General features: G+C 41.5%; 1 protein-coding gene across 4 annotated transcripts in view; it reads left to right on the top strand.

Moving 5' to 3' along the window:
- LOC147233298 (vang-like protein 1) overlaps positions 1-22230 on the top strand; it is a 54631-nt gene that overhangs the window by 27258 nt on the left and 5143 nt on the right. For 3 of the 4 annotated variants that reach the window (XM_086147952.1, XM_086147951.1, XM_086147955.1), the window contains 3 exons: positions 12416-12847; positions 13325-13500; positions 21260-21393. In XM_086147952.1, the coding sequence (XP_086004078.1) occupies positions 12416-12847; positions 13325-13500; positions 21260-21393 (742 nt within the window). Of the gene's footprint in view, positions 1-5167; positions 5502-12415; positions 12848-13324; positions 13501-21259; positions 21394-22230 lie in introns of those variants that run through there. The other variant, XM_086147953.1, reaches the window with a different exon arrangement.

The following is a 22230-nucleotide window of genomic DNA, read 5'->3' as shown; positions in this document are numbered from 1 at the left end:
GCTCACAGGTTCTTATTGAGTAATTCCTGAAGCTGTGTAGCACTCTGATTAATCTGTCGCTCACACCTTCCTGTCTCTTCTTCAACATTTGTATTCTGTTCATTCCTTTGTCTTTCCTCTGGTATGAGTTGCTAGCAACTACTCAGATCAGGTGACGATGTCACTAACCCTTGGGGTCCCATTGGTCAACTTTGTGCAGTATTTTCCTTGTGGCACACTGTTTTTTGAGTGTGGAGGGATAGATGTGTGTATGTGCACAAACATGACAATCTACTCCTTGTTTCCTTCAACCAAATGACCGATGTATCCTCCAGACTTCTCTATATCTAAATCTCTTGTATTTATGTTGTAAAGTTTGTAGATTAGAGGAGTAGCCTAGATACTCGGATGATAAACTAGGAGGAGGTGTTTCATTGGCTTTTCGAAGAGACGGTTATTTTGTTTCTGCATCGCGACATGTTTGCAGTTCTTGCCCGATTGTGCTTTGATTGCTGCAATTTCAACACACAAGTATTAGCAAGACCTACAGGGATTTCATCAAATAAGAAATGGAGGTTGAAGTACACAAAATGACAAATGTGTATCCAGTGGAAAATCGGGCGAATCAACAGAGCAGACTGTAGAAATGAGTAAAAATAGCACCATAAACTCCGTATCAAACATTCAATCTGCACCTGCTTTTAGGAGGCTGAGACTTTCATCACCACACAGACATGCTCTTTCTCCCGGCAGTTTTCTCACAAACAATGGAATACATTCTCATACGTTCTCTCTCATGTTTTTGCAGGAAACTCCCACCTTTCCTAAGACCCTGCCATGAATGCATAAGCAGGAGTTCTCAGGGCACAACTTTTCACTCATGTGTGGCCAGTTTGTACTGTTGTAAGGCAACATTATTATCACATCACACATAAAAGGAATTCTAGCGCATTTTATCTGCCCTAGAGAGCCTTAGCTTACCTACAACAGTCTACTTTTGTAACCAAACAACTGTGTGACACATTGGCCCTCATCATGCAGCCTGGGAAACCAAAAGATGATAAATACAGGGCAGAGTCAATCCAGCATTCCCCATCAATTACTGACCTACTTGGCGCTCACTTTCCCTTGTGGCAGTTTTTGTTAGCATTGCGTGTGTGTGTGTGTGTGTGTGTGTGTGTGTGTGTGTGTGTGTGTGTGTGTGTGTGTGTGTGTGTGTGTGTGTGTGTGTGTGTGTGTGTGTGTGTGTGTGTGTGTGTGTGTGTGTGTGTGTGTGTGTGTGTGTGTGTGTGTGTGTGTGTGTGTGTGTGACTGTATTTTGCAGGGCCTCTAATTTTACCACATGGCAGGATCTGCCACAGAGCACAGACACCCTGAGTATTTTGCTCCTCATGTCTTATTCATGCCATGGCCTGCAGTGGTGCTGCTGACTGGGTGTGGATTGTTTGGCTTTACTTTGAGTAATCAAGGCCACTGATTCTACTGAGAGAGAGGCTCAGCACAAATCCTTTTGTGTGTGTGTGTGTGTCACAGATGTTTCTGTATGTGGCTATTTGGTGTTGCCATCCGTCGGTATAGTCTTGTACCCAACTGAGCGACATTGTGCTCATTACTTCACTGCTGGGACTTCATCAAGTGCTACATGACAGAATGGCACATTTCCCCTGGCAGGAACGTCCCGATAATCCCACGCAATCTGTTCCTCATGGGTGCAATGTGACGTTTCTGTATTGTCTCTTGACATTTAGACGTGATAGTTTGGGAGATTTTAGTGTTACTTGTGAGTGGGGGCTGATCACACACCTGTAAGTTACACAACATTGTTTAATATTTGAACTACCAGTCAAACTTCTAGGATTTCAGCATACCAATATTACATTTCATGTTGAGCGTTCTTCACTTTTTAGCCGCGGAAATCCCTTCTTCTTATGTATTGTTCATGAAGCATAGCATTGTGTATTGTGCATAGCATCTGCAAGACAATTCTGACCGGTATGTTCCTCTGTACAAAGGTGAAGAAGTGAAACTCTAGGATTCCTTTTTCCTGAAGGGTCTGAGGGAGATTAACTTAGCTTATGGGATTTCAGTGGTCTGTGGGGCCAACAACAGGACAACACAATCACTGTATCAACTGCAGTGTTCCCAGGCCATCTTCATTGATGTTGAAATCAGGGCTATAATCAACCTCTCTTGATTCTCCACAGATGTTGGGCAACCGTACCTCTGGTGCTTCCCTCGGTTAAATTTGTAGTATTTAGCTATTCTATCCAAAGCGTGTCCGAAGGCATATAGCCCTCCATGTGTTATTTTCCTATCCTTGTTGATTTTATTCACATGTAGATTGTTTTCAGTTTCTTTATCCACCAAAACCAGTAGCTGACTCTTCGCAGTCATCTTTTGCTAATTGAAACCAGAACACAGTGAACCAGATGAGCGTCACTGCCGTCGTTTAAATGCATTTTGATGGAGTTTTGATCTGTGTAATGAGGTGTCCTGTGTCCCAGGCTGTGTGTCTGAGTGCTAATGCGACAAGTCCACTGCAGATGCACCTTCAGCAGTTAACTCAGAGGTGGGAATGCCTGGTATCGATATTTGCAGCAAGCGCCCCTCAGCTGGATTTTACTTGGGTGTTTCTAAAGTACAATGAAGGAAAATGGCCAGATCATTCTACAATCGGCAAGTAATTGGGTCAGTCTATCCCAGTTACTGTTATGTGTAACTGCATATTGGCGTGCATGGTGAGGGGCAGATTGGAGCTGCTCAGGTCAATACAGAATGCCAGCTTTGCAGCTTAAGTTTGTGTTGTCAAGGGCCATTGTAGGAGGTGTCAAACAACCGAAATGTGATATGTTTAAACCATAAAGCATTCTTAACAGAATTAGTGCCTCCTGTCCCAAAACACTGCGCAAGAGAACAGAGCTGGCTTTATTTCTATAATAGGGATTTGTTTTGGGGATCAGTTCGTTGCTGTCGCTGGTATATGAGCTTTCCCATTTTCCCTCAGAGATGTTCATATGACCTGCCATAAAGGGATTATGACCTTTCTGGAAAATTTCTAACAAAATGTATACAATGTAATTTGCCCATCTTATATAATATTGCTTGGCATGTGTAGCTTGTAGTTAACAACTTTTAAAAACATCAGGGTGAGACATTGTCTGCCCATGAAGCTGTAGGTTTGTTTGGAGTTTTTTTTAACCGCAACGGACCGGTGAATGTAAAACTAACTAAAGTCATGCTGTGAATTCAATTTGTACAAAATGTGTTCTGTAGATGTCTGAGCTTCCACAAATCTCTTCTTCCTGATCCATTAACCTTTGCCTTAAACAAGAGCAGCTAAACTTGCTTTTGCCATCTGTGAGTGCTACCAACCGCTGCACATTGTAACTCAGTTAAATCAATTACATTCAGCTGCTTTGGAATCACAGCTGCTGGTATACAAGAGGTGGAAAAAGTAAAGTAGCAGAAGCTCAACTCTTGGCATTGAATCAACATATTACTGTATACTCCAAGGGGATCTACCTCCCAGATATGACGATGAAATGCATTTGTCCTGGGAGAGGCAGAGCACTTATCCAAATGATCTGCGAACAGCAAAGTAGGAATTTCACTGTACAGGAAAACACGTTTCTACACTGTACATGTGATAATAAATGCTTTGAATCTTTTGAATCTCTTGCAGTCTTGTTTGAGGAACCCCTCCCTGAATATGTGTTTCCCGGCTTTGTTGCCTCTAAGGGAGAATCCCGCAGTGTCCTGGCTATCTCTGGTGCTGCATTTGAGCGTGTGCTAGCCGTTAGCAGCCTGCAACAGCAAGGCTGCTTACTTTGTGAGCATGCAGGGAAGAAAAAGGTTGATTAAAAAAGGTAGAAAATCAAGCAAAAGCCTCCTGTCACACCCAAACAAAGGGAAGCCTGGCCCGAACCTATTCTCAGGGCATCATGTAAAAGTGCTTTTTCAGGCTACAACTGAACTGTCAATAGTTTTTCTTTCAGATTTACAAAGTGCATGTTTATTCATTTTTATAAATCTCAAGTGCTATGCAGCTGTAGAAATGCATATAACCTAATAGAATGCTATATTCTCAGATGTATCCATGAATGGAAACTTCCTAATAAATCATGTGCATGTAAAATGTGTTTGCACCTCAGGTTATAACACGTGACAATGAAGACAAACAAAAAAAGAAGAGGCAAACTCCTTTGACAGTGATAATTACATTGCCACTAGAGAAGTAGAAAACAAAGAGGGTGTGTTAAAACAGGTATAAACAAAAACAAAAAACAGGGGTTTAATGCTGTGAGCTCAGAGCAAAGGGCACTGCCAAGGAAAGTTCTGACAGTAAAACAAAGGAAACAGTATCATCAGGTCACACAAGGAAAGCTCTGCCGTTTGGCACAGCTGTATTTATAGCTCACGTAATTTACCATCTGCCTTAGCATCATCTGCTCTGTTCCACTCCGAGTTTGCATCAGGATAAAACCAATTGAAGGTGCGTGCGTGCATGCGTATTTGGGTATTTACCGAAATGGGAGTTCCAGACAACAACCAACACCATTCTCCGACGTCTCCTGTGGATTGAGTAGTCAGTTTTTTTTGCTTGTCATGTCCTTCTAACCAATCCTTTAAAGACATGTTGTCAGGATGCATTGATTTGAACAGGTTGTGTAGTCATAATTACAAACACACACACACACAGCTATGTCAGTGGTCCCACAGTGACACCACAGTGTTCACTGGGGCAGAAGCAATGAATGGAGAGTGGTGCTGAGGCAAAAGACAAGCAGAGAGTGAGGAAGAGAATGAGAGAGGATGCCTTGAGGGAAATACAGATAAAAGGCAGAGAGGAGGGAGGATGATAAGAGAAATGCATCATGGCTTGGTCTTGATGGAAACTAATTGTGTATTATTTGGTTTACTATTTCTAACCGCGAGTGGTTCAGATATTTGTTTATTGTGCTACATCATAATTCTTCCTCCTCTCCCTCTTTATCTCTATCAGTCTGTTCATTTATTAAACCCTCCATCCCTTTTGCTGTAAGGATTTCCAATGTGATCAACTCATCACTCCCCTCCCCAACCACCACTCCACTCCTCTCTTGTCTTTCATCGTAAACCCCCTTACATTATGTGGCAAGTGAGTGCAGAGTCCCATACTTATCCCCAGAGGCAGGATGGGAGAGATTCCTATATAAAGTTGGATAAAGCAGGGCCGGGCTACGGATCAGCAGCGAGTCAGGGAGGTCACACACATGCTCACTCTGAGCCTGGATGAATCCGGGGAGGGAAAGCAGCCACTGAGTACGGACACAATGTCTTTGCTGAGTTGAAGCGCCATGGATGAGGACTTTGGGATGCAATCACCAGGTGCGATGGAGGTGGGAGATGAAGTGTTGCAGGTGCTTGCAGTTTGTCAGACTGTGGAGGATATTAAGGAGGTCATCGTCACCAATGTAGAAGAAGATTTGATTACTAACCAGCCACCACTGGTTGGTGCTGGACCAGGGACTAAACCCACTCAGGTATGCCTGATCGGTCCAACATGCAAGAATAGTGCTGCACAGTATTCAAGTATGTCGTATGGTTTGTATTAGTCTGTATGAGTATAATGTTTTTTTATCCCTTTATAATGCACTAAATTGCTGTGATATTTTTGATTGTGTTGTTGATTGTGAGCAGAAATATGTTATTTAGCATTCTCTCGTAACTCTTTTTCAAAGGTATGGCTAGTTGTCTGCGTGCAGTTGCGTGATCTGAGATACAGGCCTGCTCAGGCATAAACGGAGCTGCTACATAGTCTAGAGTGACACATCTACAAAGTGACTGTTGATGCTTGTGACTTTATCATGGTGCATAATTTTACTGTGGTTTCTTGCCCTAGATTTACTGTTAGAGAGCTAAACGTGTTTTGGACAATAGATGCTGCTGATGCAGCAGATTTAAAGCTGCTACATTTACTTAATTAGACATCCAGCACCCATTAAAATGACTGACAATTAAAATTAAGCTTTTATTTATTTTAATTTCTACACAGATGACCACACAGGTGTTGACATTTGCAATGGGACTGCAAGGTTTGACTATTTAACCTGGGGATCATTGACAGCTGTTTACAATTAGCTGATAAATTCGAATAACTAACCAAAACCAATGTCTTTCAGGTATCCCTCATGTACTCTTGAGATTTGAGAAGTACTCAAAGTAGTGTAAAAATTAATATTTGAACAACAGAAAGTCCCAACTTTTATCAAGTGTGGAGTTTATTGTGCTGCATGAGTTCAACTCTAGTCTTACGTTTTTTTTTTTTCCTTTTGCGTTTGACCATATTTGACTGTTTCCAGTATGCTGGATTTCTTGAGCATGCATGTCCTGGTTAAAATGAGTTTTACATATTAAGGGGTAGATTCACACGATATTTGCACTGTTAAGTTTCCATTCAGCCTACATGTAAACAGTTATATGTTGTCACAGAGTCTGATGCAGCGGAGTGCCATCCATAGTCCTGCTTTTTTAAGCACAAATAGACAGGAAAATAAAGCTATCTTTCAATAAAAGTCATCAACATCATTGAGCGTTGTTCTGCTGAAGTACGGGGCTGTGCTTATTGCGTGATCCAAATCCAGAGGGACATTGTCTTCGTAAATAGGCAATGCTATAGACCTGCTCCGATACAGCAAGAGAGAAATGGTGCATTGCTAAATAGCACTTATCAGTTTGCATTTTACTACCACAACAGTCGTTGACCAACCCCATGTGCCAGTGTATTAGCTTGTGTGAATGTGATTCTGATGCATGGGCAGATCGAGTGTTCACCAGATTTTAAAAGTGCGAGGTAAAACTATTGTCTCTTCATTGGCCTGCATGTCATTTGAGAACATTATTGATTTTTCATCTATATGCCAGTGTGTCTCTTTATTTTGATCACTTGCCAGTTCTATATTCCCTTCACCATTGGCAAATCACATGCAGGAATCTCTGCAAGTAACTTTCCATCCTTGTCCCGACAGGTTTTTGTTAGGCCACCACTCAGTCCACAGTTCAAACAAAGATAGGTTTTAAATGGCTGTGAAAAGCTCCCTGGGATTACATGTTGCATTATGTTTTACAAAAACGCACATACTTCCTCAACTCCCAGGAGTGAGCAGAGTGCATTTGTTTTTTGACCTGAGCGAGGGTCTTTGTTATTTGCCCACTCAGAACTCAACAACAGAAAACGGGCTTTCAGTCTACACTTGACTTACTGTGAGAGACAATGCCCATTACTTTTAGTCCGGTTGGATGAATGACAGAAACGCTCCTGTGAAAGCTTTGTAAATGCATGCTGGATGACTAAAAACACTGCCTGCAATTTGTGAACTTTACTATAAATACCAGTGTTTTAACACACCTGTTTGTATTGTTGTTGTGACCAAAACAACATCCTTTAATGTATCAGCCAAACACTGTAAAGGGCAATTTCTTTTAACAGGAAGAGTCAGTCTTTTATCTAAAATGGTTCATCCAAACAAGTGACGCCATACAGCTCAAGTGTCACGCTAGGTGTGCTTCAAGCTCACCGTCTCCTGGATCACATTCCAGCACTTTCGGCCAAAATTCATCAAAGCACTGTTTTGATGGGTGCCTATGTTTTAAAAACATCTCATATCCCCAACAGCTGCAAGGGTTCTCCTCACAGTATAATGAATTCTTACCTGGGTGCTGGAGTAAAGCCCTATTTGCGAAGCATTATTTTCTCCCTTTTCCCGTGTGTTCTGACTGTATATGAATTTCCAGACCCAGTGTAAATTTGTTTTTGCAGCTTGTGTGACTAATTTGCAGTCTCTTCCTTTGAAGAGACGGGGTTGTCTCCAAATTACAAGATAATTTCCCAAGCCATAAATATCAATCATTATGAAAAGAATGTTTGTAATATTTACTTACAGAGAGTAAACTGAGAAGAATACCATACTTGGTGTTGACACTCGATACCACACTCTTTATATTAAGTTACATATAGGTGACAGCAGCTACTTTTACACAGCCTCGTGATCGCGGTTCACAGCATTCCCTATTAGCTGTCCTCTTTTAAAGTGTCAATTTGCTCCTCCCTTTTCCTCAAATACTTCTGCAGGTTTACAAGCTTCAGTGCTTTTCTTCTTGGTGCAAGAAGGTTTGAGTGGAGGCCTTCACATGTTGGTTTTGCCATTGGCTAATCATATCTGGCTCTTGAACTGCCACTGACCTCTTTCCCCCTCCCACCGATGAATTCCTCTCCTTCCTTTAATTGCACGTCTTGTTACCGAGCCTATGTGTCACACTTTTGCCCTTTTCCCTTCTCTGTTCTCCTCTCCTTCTGCTGCTCCCCCGTTTCACCCATTTTCACATGATGAATTGGAATGGGTCTCCTGTGCGCCTGTTTGTGCTGAACTTGATGTTGGTGATTGGTTAATCCCAAGAGGAAATGTGGGTCACTTCTATTTATAGCCATGCCAGCAAAGAGAAAAAGCTCAGGTGCAGTAGCAGAATTGATTGATTCATAGCGCCCCAGAGGTGTAATGTTCAGCTGGTCTGTCGGTATCTTTAAGATGAGCTTACTATAATCATAGTATCGCCATAGTAATCGTGATTATTATTTAATGAAATCACTGAATACTTAAATCAATCATAAAGGAAATGACAATGATTTTTTTTTTTCCTATTCCAGAGTTGCTCATTTGCACCTTGCCGCCAGTTTGGGTGTATTCAGACAACATCAGAGATCTTACCTATATTTCCAATACAATATTAAGCTCTCAAGATATGATTGAAATATAGAAAACCCACACATGTTTTAGATAAATTGCATTTTAATACAGCTTTGTGGATTTAGATGCTCCTAATTGAGTGAAAAATTAATCATAATTATAGTTTTTATTTTACTTGGAGGAAAATGGGAGTCTGGAGCTTGGAACATAAGGTTCTCAGTTTGCTGTGGTTCTCATTTATTAATGTACTTAGATGCAGTCACCTTAAGCTGACGCTTATTTGAAGTGAACCTGCCTATATCTTTGCCATCAACAAAAACGGTTAAAGGAGAAATATTGGATTAAAGTTTCTTTCCCAGTTTGTTTTGGGCCATCATACATCTGCACTGTGATGAATGTCCACAGCTTTGCAGCGGTGTAGCAACCATACGCACCAGTGTTTCATTTTGGGTCTGAACACAGCACGGCCCTCTTGACACTTCAGAATTCATCCAGTGACCCAGTTCCATTTGAAGCAATACATGCCCATGTATTGCCCTCCCCCTGCCATATTTGACAGACAATATGGTATGCGTGAGGTCATGACCCTCCCACTCATAACGTTTCCCTTCCCATCATTCTGATATAAGTCCATTTTTGTTTTCTGTCCAGCTTAATTGAAATGTAGTCATATTATATAGTCTGGGTTTTCAGTTCTTGGCCATTGTGCTTCAACCCAACTATACCCAACCTGTGAGAGGTACCCAACCCAACTTGCTTTCATGTAGACCTTGCTTGACATACTACTTCAGGGTGTCTTATTGGTTTGGTTATTCCTAATGTTTTTGCAACATCTCTGTTGGATTCAATGTTTTCAGCCTAATGATGTCCGTCTCCTTTTATATTGACATTCATTTGCATCTCCAAGTCAAAAATAACCCGAACCTGACAAAGTCTTGTTGTATTGAAGGCAGTTGAGCCAGAAAAAAACTTGAAAAGAAAAAAAATCGCATTGATTGTGTTGGTTACTCTACAGAACATTTTTATTGTAAATTTTAGCATTCGCACTCATGTAATGTGTATTGATTTTCTATGCTCATACACACCTCCTCCTTGTCACGAGCTAGATAATAACCAAGCATAATTCCAATAGTTCATCAACAGGACGTATCGATCAGTTCTGCTCCATTTAAATATTCAGAGGCTTAAAGCGTTTGTGTATATTGAAAAAAAAAAAAGATCTTTAAAAGTTTTCATGAAGCTTCTCCATTCTTACACAACTTGGCCGACCCCTGGGTCATCAATAATTCTCAGTGTAACTGAAGCTTGAGGCCCATTTTGGACCAGTTATAGAATATAATGAGGTTTTGGTTGCTATTGTTCTCTGCAGGGGATCATTTCCTCATGTGTGAGAGCAGGCCCTCTGTGGAGATGCAGTCTCCCTAGCCTGCTTCTTTCTTTATTAAAGATGTGGGCGTCGATGTGCTTTTTGAAAACCGTGCACACACCTGCTGATTGCATGAAAACTCACATTGCAATGTGTTGTTTGGTATTTGTAATATATCTTGTCCATGTCCTGAATCATGTTGTTTGATGTCGGTTTTCAGTCAGGAATTCCACTTTTGAACCCCCACCTGAAATTCTTACATTGAAATTCCAAGTACCTTCTCAAAAGTGAGAGATAACATTAACTTTTGTTCTCAGGAGATTTATGATGTTCACCCACTCAATCACCTTGTCAGAAGCATAAAATGTTAACATGACCATACACATCTTGCAGTTTATAAATCTTAATCTCAGCTGGACTACTGTGTTATGATTTCTCACATCAGATGTCTGTTTTGGTTCGACTTGCATGAATGTATGAGCTGTAGATGTTTTCTCCATCTCAGGTAGTTCTTAAAGTCCCACAGGACTTTTTAAGCGTATTTCCTCTTTGACCTTTTGAAGACAAGCCATGCATTCCTTTTTTCTGGTTTACTGCTCATCTCATGAGTCATTCATGGTGTGTTTCTCTCTCTCTGAAGCAGCACAGACAGAGAAATGAGTATTTATGACCATATTATTATGTCAAAGGTCGGGCGAAATAGGGTTCAGTGGTGGACAAGCTCACCAAGACTGCCTTTGAACACAGTTTTCTGTTTGCTTGCTCGACGTAATAGAAAATGATCTTTAAAAGAAAGGCTTTATGATGAAGCAATAGCTCTTTCTCTGTAAAATGGCTTTATCTGTATGTATTTTAGGTTAAAATGTGTTACATTTGTTTCTTCCTCTTTACGTGCAGTATTTGTTCTGATGCTTTATGCCACAGGTGTGCCTTAGCCACTGTCTTGTTGTGTGACCCTTTGCACGTCATTAAATGGTTTGAAGCTTAGAGAAAGTAGAGTTACTTTTTTGAACACATAATTTCCAGATGGCATATTTAGGACCATTGTTACATTTTGCAAGACCTGTTTACATTTTATTTTGATGGGCTGCATCAACACAATAATATTTACAATAGACACAAAGTCATTTAAAGCTTGAAATGGCTTTCAAATTCCCAAAAGATACAAGATTTATGTGGAAATGGATTTTGTCCATTAACACACTTGATAGAACCATCTAACCTACTGCTGGGAATCAGACTGCAAATTGTATTATTTGCGCAGAAACGTACAGGGTTGCTAATTTCCAGCTTCAAAGACACCCTCAGCGTACTCCCTGGAATATCCCATTGTTCTGTTTCATCTTTCTCACCGCTGATTAAACCAGGATCCTGTGGGATCTTCTCTATCTCTTTTGCACCCCCACCCCCTGCTTATCATTCCCAAGTGATCCCAATGCATCTTCATAATGGTTCTCACAATGCTAGCAGGCTGCTAATGTTACTGATATCCTCAGTAATGTCCTCAGACATGTCTTTTCTGTGAATGGCATTCTCAAAGGTAGCATGTGTGATGATGGAAAAAGGGTCTCGCTGAATGATCTTGTAGTCGATAGCTGTTCATTGTTTATCCTATTCTGTTGGCAGGGGTAGCACTCGACTGCTCGCTCGGCCTCACCGGCTGCTTGTTATGACTGCCATATAAAGAATCCTTATCTGTGTTGTTCTAGCAGCTTTGCTGCAACACCACTGACCCTCATTATCTGCGGATGCAGTCAGACCCAGACGTCAGCATTGCCCAGTTGGCAGCTCGCTCTGTTTGCTTTTTCCACTTCCCATCTTCTATTCCTTGCTTTTTCATGTGCTTAGAAAGCTCCTCCCTTCCCCTCGTCAAGCTGATGTTTGAGTCCGAAGTAATAAATAGCTGGTTTATAACAAAGACCGGCCTGTTGGGAATTGTTACAATCCAGGTGACTTGATAAAGTGCGGTAGCATAGTTAAGCACTTTAAATCAAAGCCTTTCTGCTTTTTAATTCCAAGTCCCCTATACCAGTCTTGAATAATGTATCCCCTCTAGTTACATAGCTTTATAGGGATAAAACCTTTTTAATATGCCTTTACTAGACCAACGCTTGGGTGCATCTGAAGCCCCTTAATTACCTCCACCTTTCCCTCACTGCTTCTTAGTCACTTTCTTGAAGATGCATTAAAATATGCTAATGAAGGAAACATGTCTTTGGTTAAATGGGTTATTGATTTTTCATTCACATGAACTTTTTTTCCCAAAGTTCCATGAAGAGTTGTAAAAGTGCTCTGAAAATTGAAAAGAAAAAAAAAAAATAGATCATTCCTTTTTCCACATTTCCAGGATGACAACTGGGGCGAAACCACCACAGCTGTCACGGGAACATCAGAGCACAGTCTCTCTCAGGAGGACATCGTCCGCATCACCAAGGATCTGGAGGATAGCGTGGGGCTGGACTGTCGCCGTTACTTCACCCTGACCCTGGCGGTGATCCTAGGACTGCTGGTGTTTCTCACACCTCTGGCCTTCCTGGTGCTGCCCCACCTGCTCTGGCCGGAGAGGCTGCAAAGCTGTGGCACCGCTTGCGAAGGCCTCTTCATCTCCGTGGCCTTCAAGCTGCTCATCCTGCTGCTTGCTGTCTGGGCGCTCTTCTTCCGGCCACCGCGAGCTAGCCTGCCACGGGTGTTTGTCTTCCGGGCTCTGCTCGCAGTTCTGGTTATTCTGTTTGTAGTCTCATATTGGCTCTTCTACGGAGTGAGGATACTAGACACGCAGGTGAGCTAACTGTAGAAAATAGAGTACAAGTATAACACTGATCACTGTTTGTGAATATTTGCTTGTTACCGTGAACACTAAGGAAATGCTGCACATTTATACAAGACCATTTTAATGTGTGTTAGGAATTACAAAGAACCACAACTAAGATATTTGGCTGCATTAAGTTATGTTATATGTTTACTGTCTGAGTCATAATTCAGAATCCCTGTAAGTCCTTAATTTAAAGGCTTGTCGGAAATCAGACAAGCGTGTTCCAACACACAAAATATGTGGTCTAGAAAGCTGGGAGTCCTTTGAAAGATGCTAAAATATTCAGATCGTCTACATCTTGTTTTACAAGTGTGCGACATTTAATGTCCCTGCGGGCCTCTTTCCGCTTGATTTTATTTTGAAATGTGTGCCTTTCGTTAATTCATTTGCATGTAGTTCATAGAGAATGTCCTCTGACTCAAGCAGTCCCTTGCTACTTTCCAGGATGAGAACTACCAGGGCATTGTGCAGTACGCTGTGTCCCTGGTGGACGCTCTGCTCTTCATCCACTACCTGGCCATTGTTCTACTCGAGCTGCGGCAGCTTCAGCCTTGTTTCTCTGTTTGCGTCACTCGCGCTACTGATGGTGAAATAAGGAACTACAACCTCGGGCAGCTCAGGTGAGAGGCAACATGTTCTGTGCTTCAGTTAATCTGTGTTCCCATCAAATTGTCGTTGGTTGCCACAGCGACATAGGAAGTGTGTACAGTGATTTGTTATTAATCTTTGTGATGAAAGTGTGCCTGTGTTAACATTTGATTTCAATAGCGTCAGCAAGCCCTCTGAATATATTAACAAGGGATCCCAGCTGAGTGGCTCAAGAGGAAAGAGTTACTTCTAGGAATATATTTCTATGTTTTCAGACTTCCATGCGTTATCATTCGATTTATCACATGGCCTACTTAATGGGCTTAAAATGACTGGGTGTTGTCCCTTTTGTAGACATTCCAAATGAGATTATCCACTGTTTCACAGTCTTTTCCACCATGACGCAGAATTTTTTTATACATCATGTAGTTGGGCTCATCTCATTTAATAACATAGTTATTCTGCCTATGTTACCTTCAGATCCCCATGCTCCTCCTTGGGGGCTTCACAGTAACAGATATTATATTCTTCAGGGTGTCTATAAATTTTGCTTCAAGTGTCACTGCTTTACCTTTGACCGAAAATATCACCTTTGCTTAATGCCTTACATGGATCTTGCAAATCATTGTAAATGTAAAGTCGCAACATTTTTGGTTTACTTTCTCGGTATATATTGTTGGACTTGAGCGCAAAACAGGCCGAGTCTAAGGGTCAGACATCTGGGTCAGTGATGAAGTCCATCCAGCCAGCAAGGCACTGTGGCATGTCGGCTCACATTCCCACTATATCACATTTTAATTTGAAGACATGTGTGACAATCTTTACCCTTTTTCTGAGATAGAATTTCCCGGGTCCTATTTAATTGTCTACTTTACGGTTGTGTTTTGCTACTTTCGGGAACTCCAACTAGATAGTCATAATTAATAAGTATTATGTTTATGAAGCACTTTCTATCAAAGTGCTATGCAAGTGAGAGGTGCGAAGAGCAGGACACAAATATATATTGACACACATGAATTAATTTAGTCCACGTATCCTGTAGTGAGGGACTCAATGGTATGGGAAGCATCCAATAAATCTCTTTCATGTTTTGGGACTTTGGGAGGAATCTGTAGAACCTAGAGGTACCCCACACAGACACATGTAGAGCATGCAAAATTTACACATAAAGGCTCCGTCCAGATCGAACCAGGAACATACTTACTGTAAAGCGGAGGTGCTCACCACTGTGCTATCGTGACGTCCAGAAAAAAAGAAAAAAAACTCAGAGACACCGCTCGTATGCAGCGGCAAACAAGTGGGTCTTCAGCTTTGTTTTCACCAGAGCGGACCTGCTGATGTCAGGAGCCAGACCGTTCCACAGTGTTGGTGCATGAAAAGAAATGTCCCTCTCACCAAGAGGCTTTTTCTGACCTTGGGGACGCAAACAACTAGAACCATGGAAGCACAGTGCAGGTCCATGCACGTCTGGCTTCACCATGTCAAATCAAAAGACGTTGTAACACCATTAACTATTTTTTAGGTGAGAAGCAACGCCTTAAACTCCAAAAGAGGTCAGCACCTGAGTCACATGTTCAAATTGAGTTGCTCTGCTCAGAATACAGGCTGCAGCATTCTGGACAGGCCTTGGACACTCTTCTTAGGCATCCCGGATAAATGGACATTCCAATAATCCAGTCACGATGTCACGAATGCGTAGATTAGGATCTCTGCATCCTTTAACCACAACAAATGTCTGATGTTTCTTAGATGAAAGAACACAACTCCAGTGACCTCTTTAATATGAAGGTCAGAAGAAAGTCTGCTGTCGCAGAGCAGACCAAGGTTCCTAACTGTCTTCGCAATGAATAACATCATCATCCGTAGAAACTGGGACATCTCAAGTGAAATTCTCACAAAGGTGGCACAGCCTCACCGGTCCAGTGGCAATCGTTTCCATCTTGGCCGAGTTCAGAAATAGGAAATTTGCAGGAAATTGAAAATTGTATGAATACCTGCTTAATCAGCCGAAAGTTGGATGCGCCGTCTGTTTAGCCACCGTTAGTAGTAACACATGAAGGTGCAATTTAATTGCTGTTTTGTATTTGTTACAGGATGCAAATAGAGAATGAGAATATGATAATAAGAAATGAGAAGACATCTTTGCATTTTGGGATTGAAGCGAGAAGGAATAAGAGGTGAAGAACACAGGGGAATGATAGGGGGGGAGAACTGAGGATGTGTGGGCAAGATGAAGGCCGGGGGAGTGATAGAAACTGGGACATCTCAAACGATAGATGGGAAGGGAAGTAGAAATAACTGGTTGCACTCTGTGATGGTAGGAAGGTTTATGCAAAGAAAGTCACAGAAAATGAGAGAGGGATGCACTTGAAGGGGAAGAAAAAGAATAGACGAGCAAGTAGAATGTGAGATATAGAAAGAATGGTAGTGAAGGTGTAGACATGGAGGCTGATAGGAAGAGGAGAGCATGCCGGGAGAAAACTTCACAGAGGAAACTCTTCAAAAAATAGCAGCAAAGAGGAGCTAAGTAGAGAGGTAGGACCCAGGGGAACGGAGACGGGAGGAAACCTCAGAAACGAATGAAGAGCCATCAAGAAAGAGATTAATAGTTAATATGAGGGATACTCTGAAAAAGCCTAAAATGTTTGTGGGAATGAAAGAAGAGAAGTGTGTAGAGGAATGAACAGTTTCAGACGAGACCGAACCAGGATTTATTACCTCACCATCTCTGGGGAAAAACGAGAAGATCCAATTTTGAGCTAAACACAGCAACTCCCTCTTTCTCCCTGCTATCAATGAGCAGCATCTGCCTCGAGTAAATTCCTGCTTAAGCCCAACTATAAACCCCGATGGATAGATAAGTGTCTTTTATTGATGATTGAGGTGTATTACACTGTATTTATTTTTTAATTCTAAGATTTATATCTAGGGTATTAGTGGAACTTTTGCAGGTGGATTTGAAGCCCTTGAGTATTTCAGAATGGGAGGATTTAGATTTTCTTTGTTTTCCTTCAGCCAACTGAAATAGACATGGATCACTAGGTCCTAATTGGTGTAAGTGAGGAAATGTGCATGATGTTCTGTAGAAAGCCGCTGAATGCATTAAGAATAGCTGTCCTCATCAATTGTCCTCGCATCACAAATTAAATAACATATGTTAGCAACTCAAAGGACCGTGCATAGACTTGCATCAATGATGATGACCACATGATTTCAAAATAAAACAGAGCTGAAATTGGAGGAAATCCCTGATCGGCACAAGAGAAGCTCTTAAAGACTCAGCATCAAAAATATGGGGCGTAAACATGGGGTCCTCTGAAAAAATCTTTTAAGATTGTTCGGGTTTGTTGTGGCTTACTGCACTCAAACAGACATTTTGAAGATTAATGGAAATTGTTTAAATCTGAAAGATCATTCTGTCATTCAAAATGCTCTTGCGTTCTTCTGAATCTACCAACATTAACAAATCTCTTATTACCACTTTTCAGTGCCTCGTGGGGTGTTGAGAGCTGGACCTCTGTAAACCTTGAAATTCTTTTTATTGTTCTAGATGTACTTACATTCCTTAGAATATCAATTAGAAAATAACCTTTAAAACATACAACTTTGAATTGACCTTTTAGAGGTAATCAGTATTGCTTACTGCTGTAGTTGCTAACACGTGCCCGCTAGCCCAGCCAGCAATAAATTAACAAGATGGTTTCAACTCTCCTGACCTGGCACAATCCATGGCCCACTGAGACAGAATCAGGGAAAATATCTCAGGAAGACAAAGATAATGCTAGAGTTGCCTGCAAAAGTGACCTCCTGGGGTTCCTATAGCAGATGAACAGATCAATGTTTGATTCAAAGAGGCTTCAAAAAAGATTTACAAACACAGCGCCCGCCAAACCCATGAGAAATGAAAATAGGTCATGTGAAAGAAATGGGTAAGGCAAGGCTACTATATAAAAAGCTGGACTCTATATTATTATTTATAGGAGCTCATATCCACCATTCTGACCACATTCCAAGGAAAACGTCTTGTCAATGTCTCTAATGTAAAACAATTGCAGTTAGAGCTTTGCTTGTAACTCTGAAATTCTGTTTTGTGTATCAGCCTGAGACTGAAAGAAAAAGGGGTAACTTGATTGTTTCAAGATCTTACCTACCATACCTTTAGCAGTTATTCATTGAACCAACCAAAAGAAGTAAGAATTCTGAGTTTGTTATAGCTGGATTAATTATAATTATTTTATTGGAGGACCTCAGTGCATTACAAATACAACGATTTATCAGTCTGCCATTAGCTTTAGAGACAAGGCACCTAAAATCACTGTATATAATGTCAGTATGATGTGGTTCAAACTGAAAATGCACACCCACTGCATCTTGAGCCTGGACACAAGAATGTTTCGTGCTGGGAAAAGGTCGCATTTTCAAAATAGACCATTTGAATCAGTCGTGACTTAAAAATATTGACCGTGTATGACAGCTTATATAAATTCAAACTAATCCTAAATTCCGGATTCAGTCCAGATGAGAAAATGTTCCCTTGTAGCTTTATTTATCCTGAAAGGTCACCCACCCGTATGTTGTCCTGTCTTTGGAACATTTTGAGCTTAGCTTGCATGTAAATCACGGGTGAACTGTCACCAGGGTTCTAAAATGTTTTTCGTCCTCAAAATAGCGAAACTCTGAAAAGTCTGAAATGTATGGTGTTCGTCATGTTGACTTTGCGATGGTAGAAGCAGGTCAAGCATGTGTGTGTGTGTGTGTGTGTGTTCCAGTCTGGTTGGTGTGTTCTCTGGCTGCCTTGAGGGTGTTGTCCTTCAGTAAGCTGTGCCATTCATCCCTGCCTGGCCGGCAGCAGGCCTGGCCTGACTCTGTTGTCTCTCTGTGACTGTAGACACAGAGCTAATTAGAGCTCCCTGCTGACTGGAGCAAAGCATCTGGTCCGCCAGAAACACACCCACTGACACACACACACACACACACACATATATATATTTATATATATGTGTGTGTGTGTGTGTGTGTGTGTGTGTGTGTGTGTGTTGGTTTTTTGGGGGGCGGGGATTGGATTGTACATGTGCACATGCATGTGAAGACACAAACATGCAACAAACATTTTTGCAGCCAACCTCTCATGTATCTCCTGTCTATAAGTAGAACGTTACTGCTGCTACTGACATTCCTGTTTCTCTGGCATCCATCCCAAACCCTATCACAAAAGAGACCTGGCCTGGACCCCAGAGCCCTCGAGCTTTTCTCTGCTCGGTTGGCCTTTGATGCCAATCTTACAGCCAGAGGAAGCCTTTTTTGTACCCCTCGTCAGAACAAAAAAGTTAAATATGAATGCATTCCTTACAGCCTGGGAGGGTGTCTGCTCGGAGAACGGTAAAACTTATCACTGCAGGACTTCCCGGTCCACATTCCTCTGCTGGTTGCTCCCAGGCAGCAGTATTCAGATGTTGATCAACTACATTGCTGTTGTTTTATTCGTTCCAAGGTGGAAGTTTTCGTGGTAATCGGCAGAGGTTGCGGTCGGCAGAGACCAGTTCGCTCACAGAAGTGGCCACTGCCACAGAGCAACCTTCTTCTCCTTTGTGACTTGGATGCAAAATGCAACAGCGGCGTTGTAGTTGTCTTCATTTAAACAGAGGAGTTATCACACTCCCTCCTACCGAGCTCAGAGGAAATGAGAGCTGCCCCTCTGACCTCTTTTGATAACCCTAACCCATGTGTTTGCTTTCCCTTCACAAGCTGTCTATAGGTGCTTTGTATCACCATCAACCAAATACAGAGCACATATTGGGTCATATGGCCGTATGCGATGTTGCTATTGTAAGGCTGTTGTTTCTTACTATAGCCGTGATGAGACAGTCTTTGTTGGTTCTATTTGTTTCCAAGGCATTGAACTTCACAGAGCCATTTTCCGTAAACACAGAACAGTCACATAGTTGTCATAACTAAGAAATGGGCACTGGGTTATGGTTCAACAGTCAAAGTTGGCAACCGTCATTCATATAATTTGGTTCGTGTGGTACCACCCTCGGTTTTCCAATTGACACTGTAAAACCTGTTTATGCGAGTACACCCCGGGGAAAAAACAACTTAACTCAATAAACCACCTATAAAACCACCATCATTGTGGTTCAGACCCCCTTCCCCCCCCCTCTGCATTCAATTTTTTTTTTCAGTGGAGATCCTTTAAGGATATAGCCTGTACAAATATGATCAGATTAAAAGGAATCTTTGGAGCCAAAACACTGCTGTGTTAGAACAGCTGATAGGAACACATGAATCATCGTATGAACCATTTGTACCAGTTGTGGAAGTAGGGTAGGCTCCATGAGGAGTCAGTTGTAACATTTCGCTTCCAGAGCCAGGCGGTAACTTTGTTCTTCTAAGCTGCATTTCACTTTTCCTTTTACCATGTCCCTCTCTAATATTTTCTCTTTGTCAGCAGGGAAAGTGACTCGTAAAGTTACTTATTTTTAGCTTGTTCCTGTTTTCATTATTATTTTTTCTTTCTAAACCTTAACATCTGTCTCATAAAACTGACTTGTGAACTCCTATTCATGCTCCATTAGCCAACGTCAGTGCATAAGAATACATAAGGTTTAATTATTTTCTGCACGGTTTACACGACTGCAGATTGATCATTAATGTATTGTTTGCTCTGAAGAGAAGAATGCGAGTTACTTCGGTTAGACTGCATGTGATTCCGTGATTGCGCTCGGGGATAATAGAAAGCACATGCCCACTGATCACCATGTGCTGTTGTCACCACACATTGAGTTATCTCTGCAGCTGTCTATCAGGTTTTTTCACTAAAACTTCTGCTCAAGTCTAGAAACTATGCTGACGGGAGCTGTGAGAGTCACAGGTCATAAATCTCAACCAATAAGCTGCAAGGCTTTTGAACTCTTAGAGATCAGTTTCTCTGGTTCAGCACCGTCGGTGACCCAGTGTGTCAGCCACCACGTATTGACTTTCCAATTTGACCTACCCTTACGGTTAACATTTTATTTTAATGTTTCAAGAATAAAAACAGCACTAAGTGCTTTCATAAAGAATAGATATGTTGGCTCAACTAAACGCTTAGTCTTAATATTCTGACTCTTGGCCTTGTGGGTTGCAGGTTAGGTCAGTTGTGTTTCAGCTTGCATTTTCCAGGAAGATGTTTCATTCATGAAAGTGTTGCTGTGAATAGGACTACAAATACAGAATAATGATTTTTGTCCTTGAGCTCTGAAAGGGGGGAAAAAAAAGTCCCATTGAAATATTTACTATGTTGTTCAGAAAATGCTGTGCTCCTCTCGCTGAGCCCTGCGTCCGTTCCTGCCTCGCCTCATTCTCATGTTATCTTTTTCAGCCAAGCCTAATGATTTCCTGCATTTCTTTTTTAACCAAGCTGAGTACATAATGCTCCTTGTTACATGTGTCCTGATTTGTCGTAGTCACAGTTTACATTGCTCATTCTCAAGTGTAGTCCTTGGCTATTTTGAATTTCGTCAGGTGTGCGACGTGGTGGTAAAGTTTTCAGGGAATTCCCATTTCCACTGGAGATAGAAGATGTCTCTTTACTCTTATAGCTGCACAACAAATGGGACGCCCTCCAAAATCTTTATTTTTTTTAGATGTTTTCGGCTTTTGCGGTTCCCATTCTTTCGCCCGTCTTGATCTAACGATTTTTTTTCCCCAGAGTTGAGTTTTGATACGCCGAGTATCGGTGTAATTTTTTTTTTTTTTTTTTAAATTCGTTGCAGCTTCAATTGTTAGCGCCTGTTTTGTCCTCCTTTCCAGCATTCAGCGGGCTGCGTTGGCCATCATTGAGCACTACTACTGTGACTTCCCCGTTCATAACCCAGCTCTGCTCTCCGCCTCAAAGTCTCGCGCTGCCAAGCACCTGGCTGGACTTAAGGTCTACAACGTGGATGGTGAGTTACCAGAAGAGTGAGATGACCTTTGATGCCCAGGCTCCGTAACTATTCAAGCTTCTTATTTTCCCGTGTATTATGTTGCGAGGGGTTCCCTGGCCCTCTGCTGTTATTTCCAGATGAAATGCTAGAGCCGTAGGAGCCTGGAACCGTACATCACCCCATCAGCGTGTTGGCTGAGCCCCCTCAACTGCTCCTGATGCCTTCTTTTTCAGTGTGTGAATGTGCTGGCAGATTTGCACCTTGCAAACACCCTCCGCCAACGAGCGTGTGTGGGCGTGTAAATGGGTTGTAAAGGAAGAAGAATTAATAGAGTAGAAGACCCAGAAGGAGTTTCTTTAACGTTTACCAGTTCAGTCCATTCCTTCTTTTTTTTAGACTTATTTATACCACTGCTGTGTCTGCAAGTCTGTGCAGCCAGACAGCTAGTACCTACATGGCATGACGAAACCAAACATAATAAAACTCAGTGATTTACACATTCTGTATCATTAGCCAAAAACAACCAATGTATTTTTTAATGGCAAGCTAAGCCGATTTAGCTGTCATGGCACTATATTTGACAGATTTCTGTGTCTTATTCTAAATTCGAATAGGTTTTTTTCAACATTTTAATGCCCTTGTCTTAATATCTCTTCTTCTACTTTTCTTTACATTTGCCTTTTTTTTAATTTTTGTTTTACCTCAGGCCTAAAAAATGAAGTGTTAAAGCATCAATCATGTTTGTAAAAAAGAAATCAATGAGTAACAATCTAAACTAAATTTTACCTGCCTGGACAGGATCATGATTTTTTTTTTCCATATCGTACCTTCTAAATCTAATTGCCAAAGTCTTTT

This window comes from Fistularia commersonii, chromosome 6, assembly GCF_037954325.1.
Source record: "Fistularia commersonii isolate RoL2024-O1a breed Wild chromosome 6, RoL_Fcom_v1.0, whole genome shotgun sequence".
In the NCBI taxonomy this organism is placed as follows: Eukaryota; Metazoa; Chordata; class Actinopteri; order Syngnathiformes; family Fistulariidae; genus Fistularia; species Fistularia commersonii.
The sequence above is the reverse complement of the archived record's forward strand: the minus strand, read 5'-3'. Positions and strand labels throughout refer to the sequence as shown.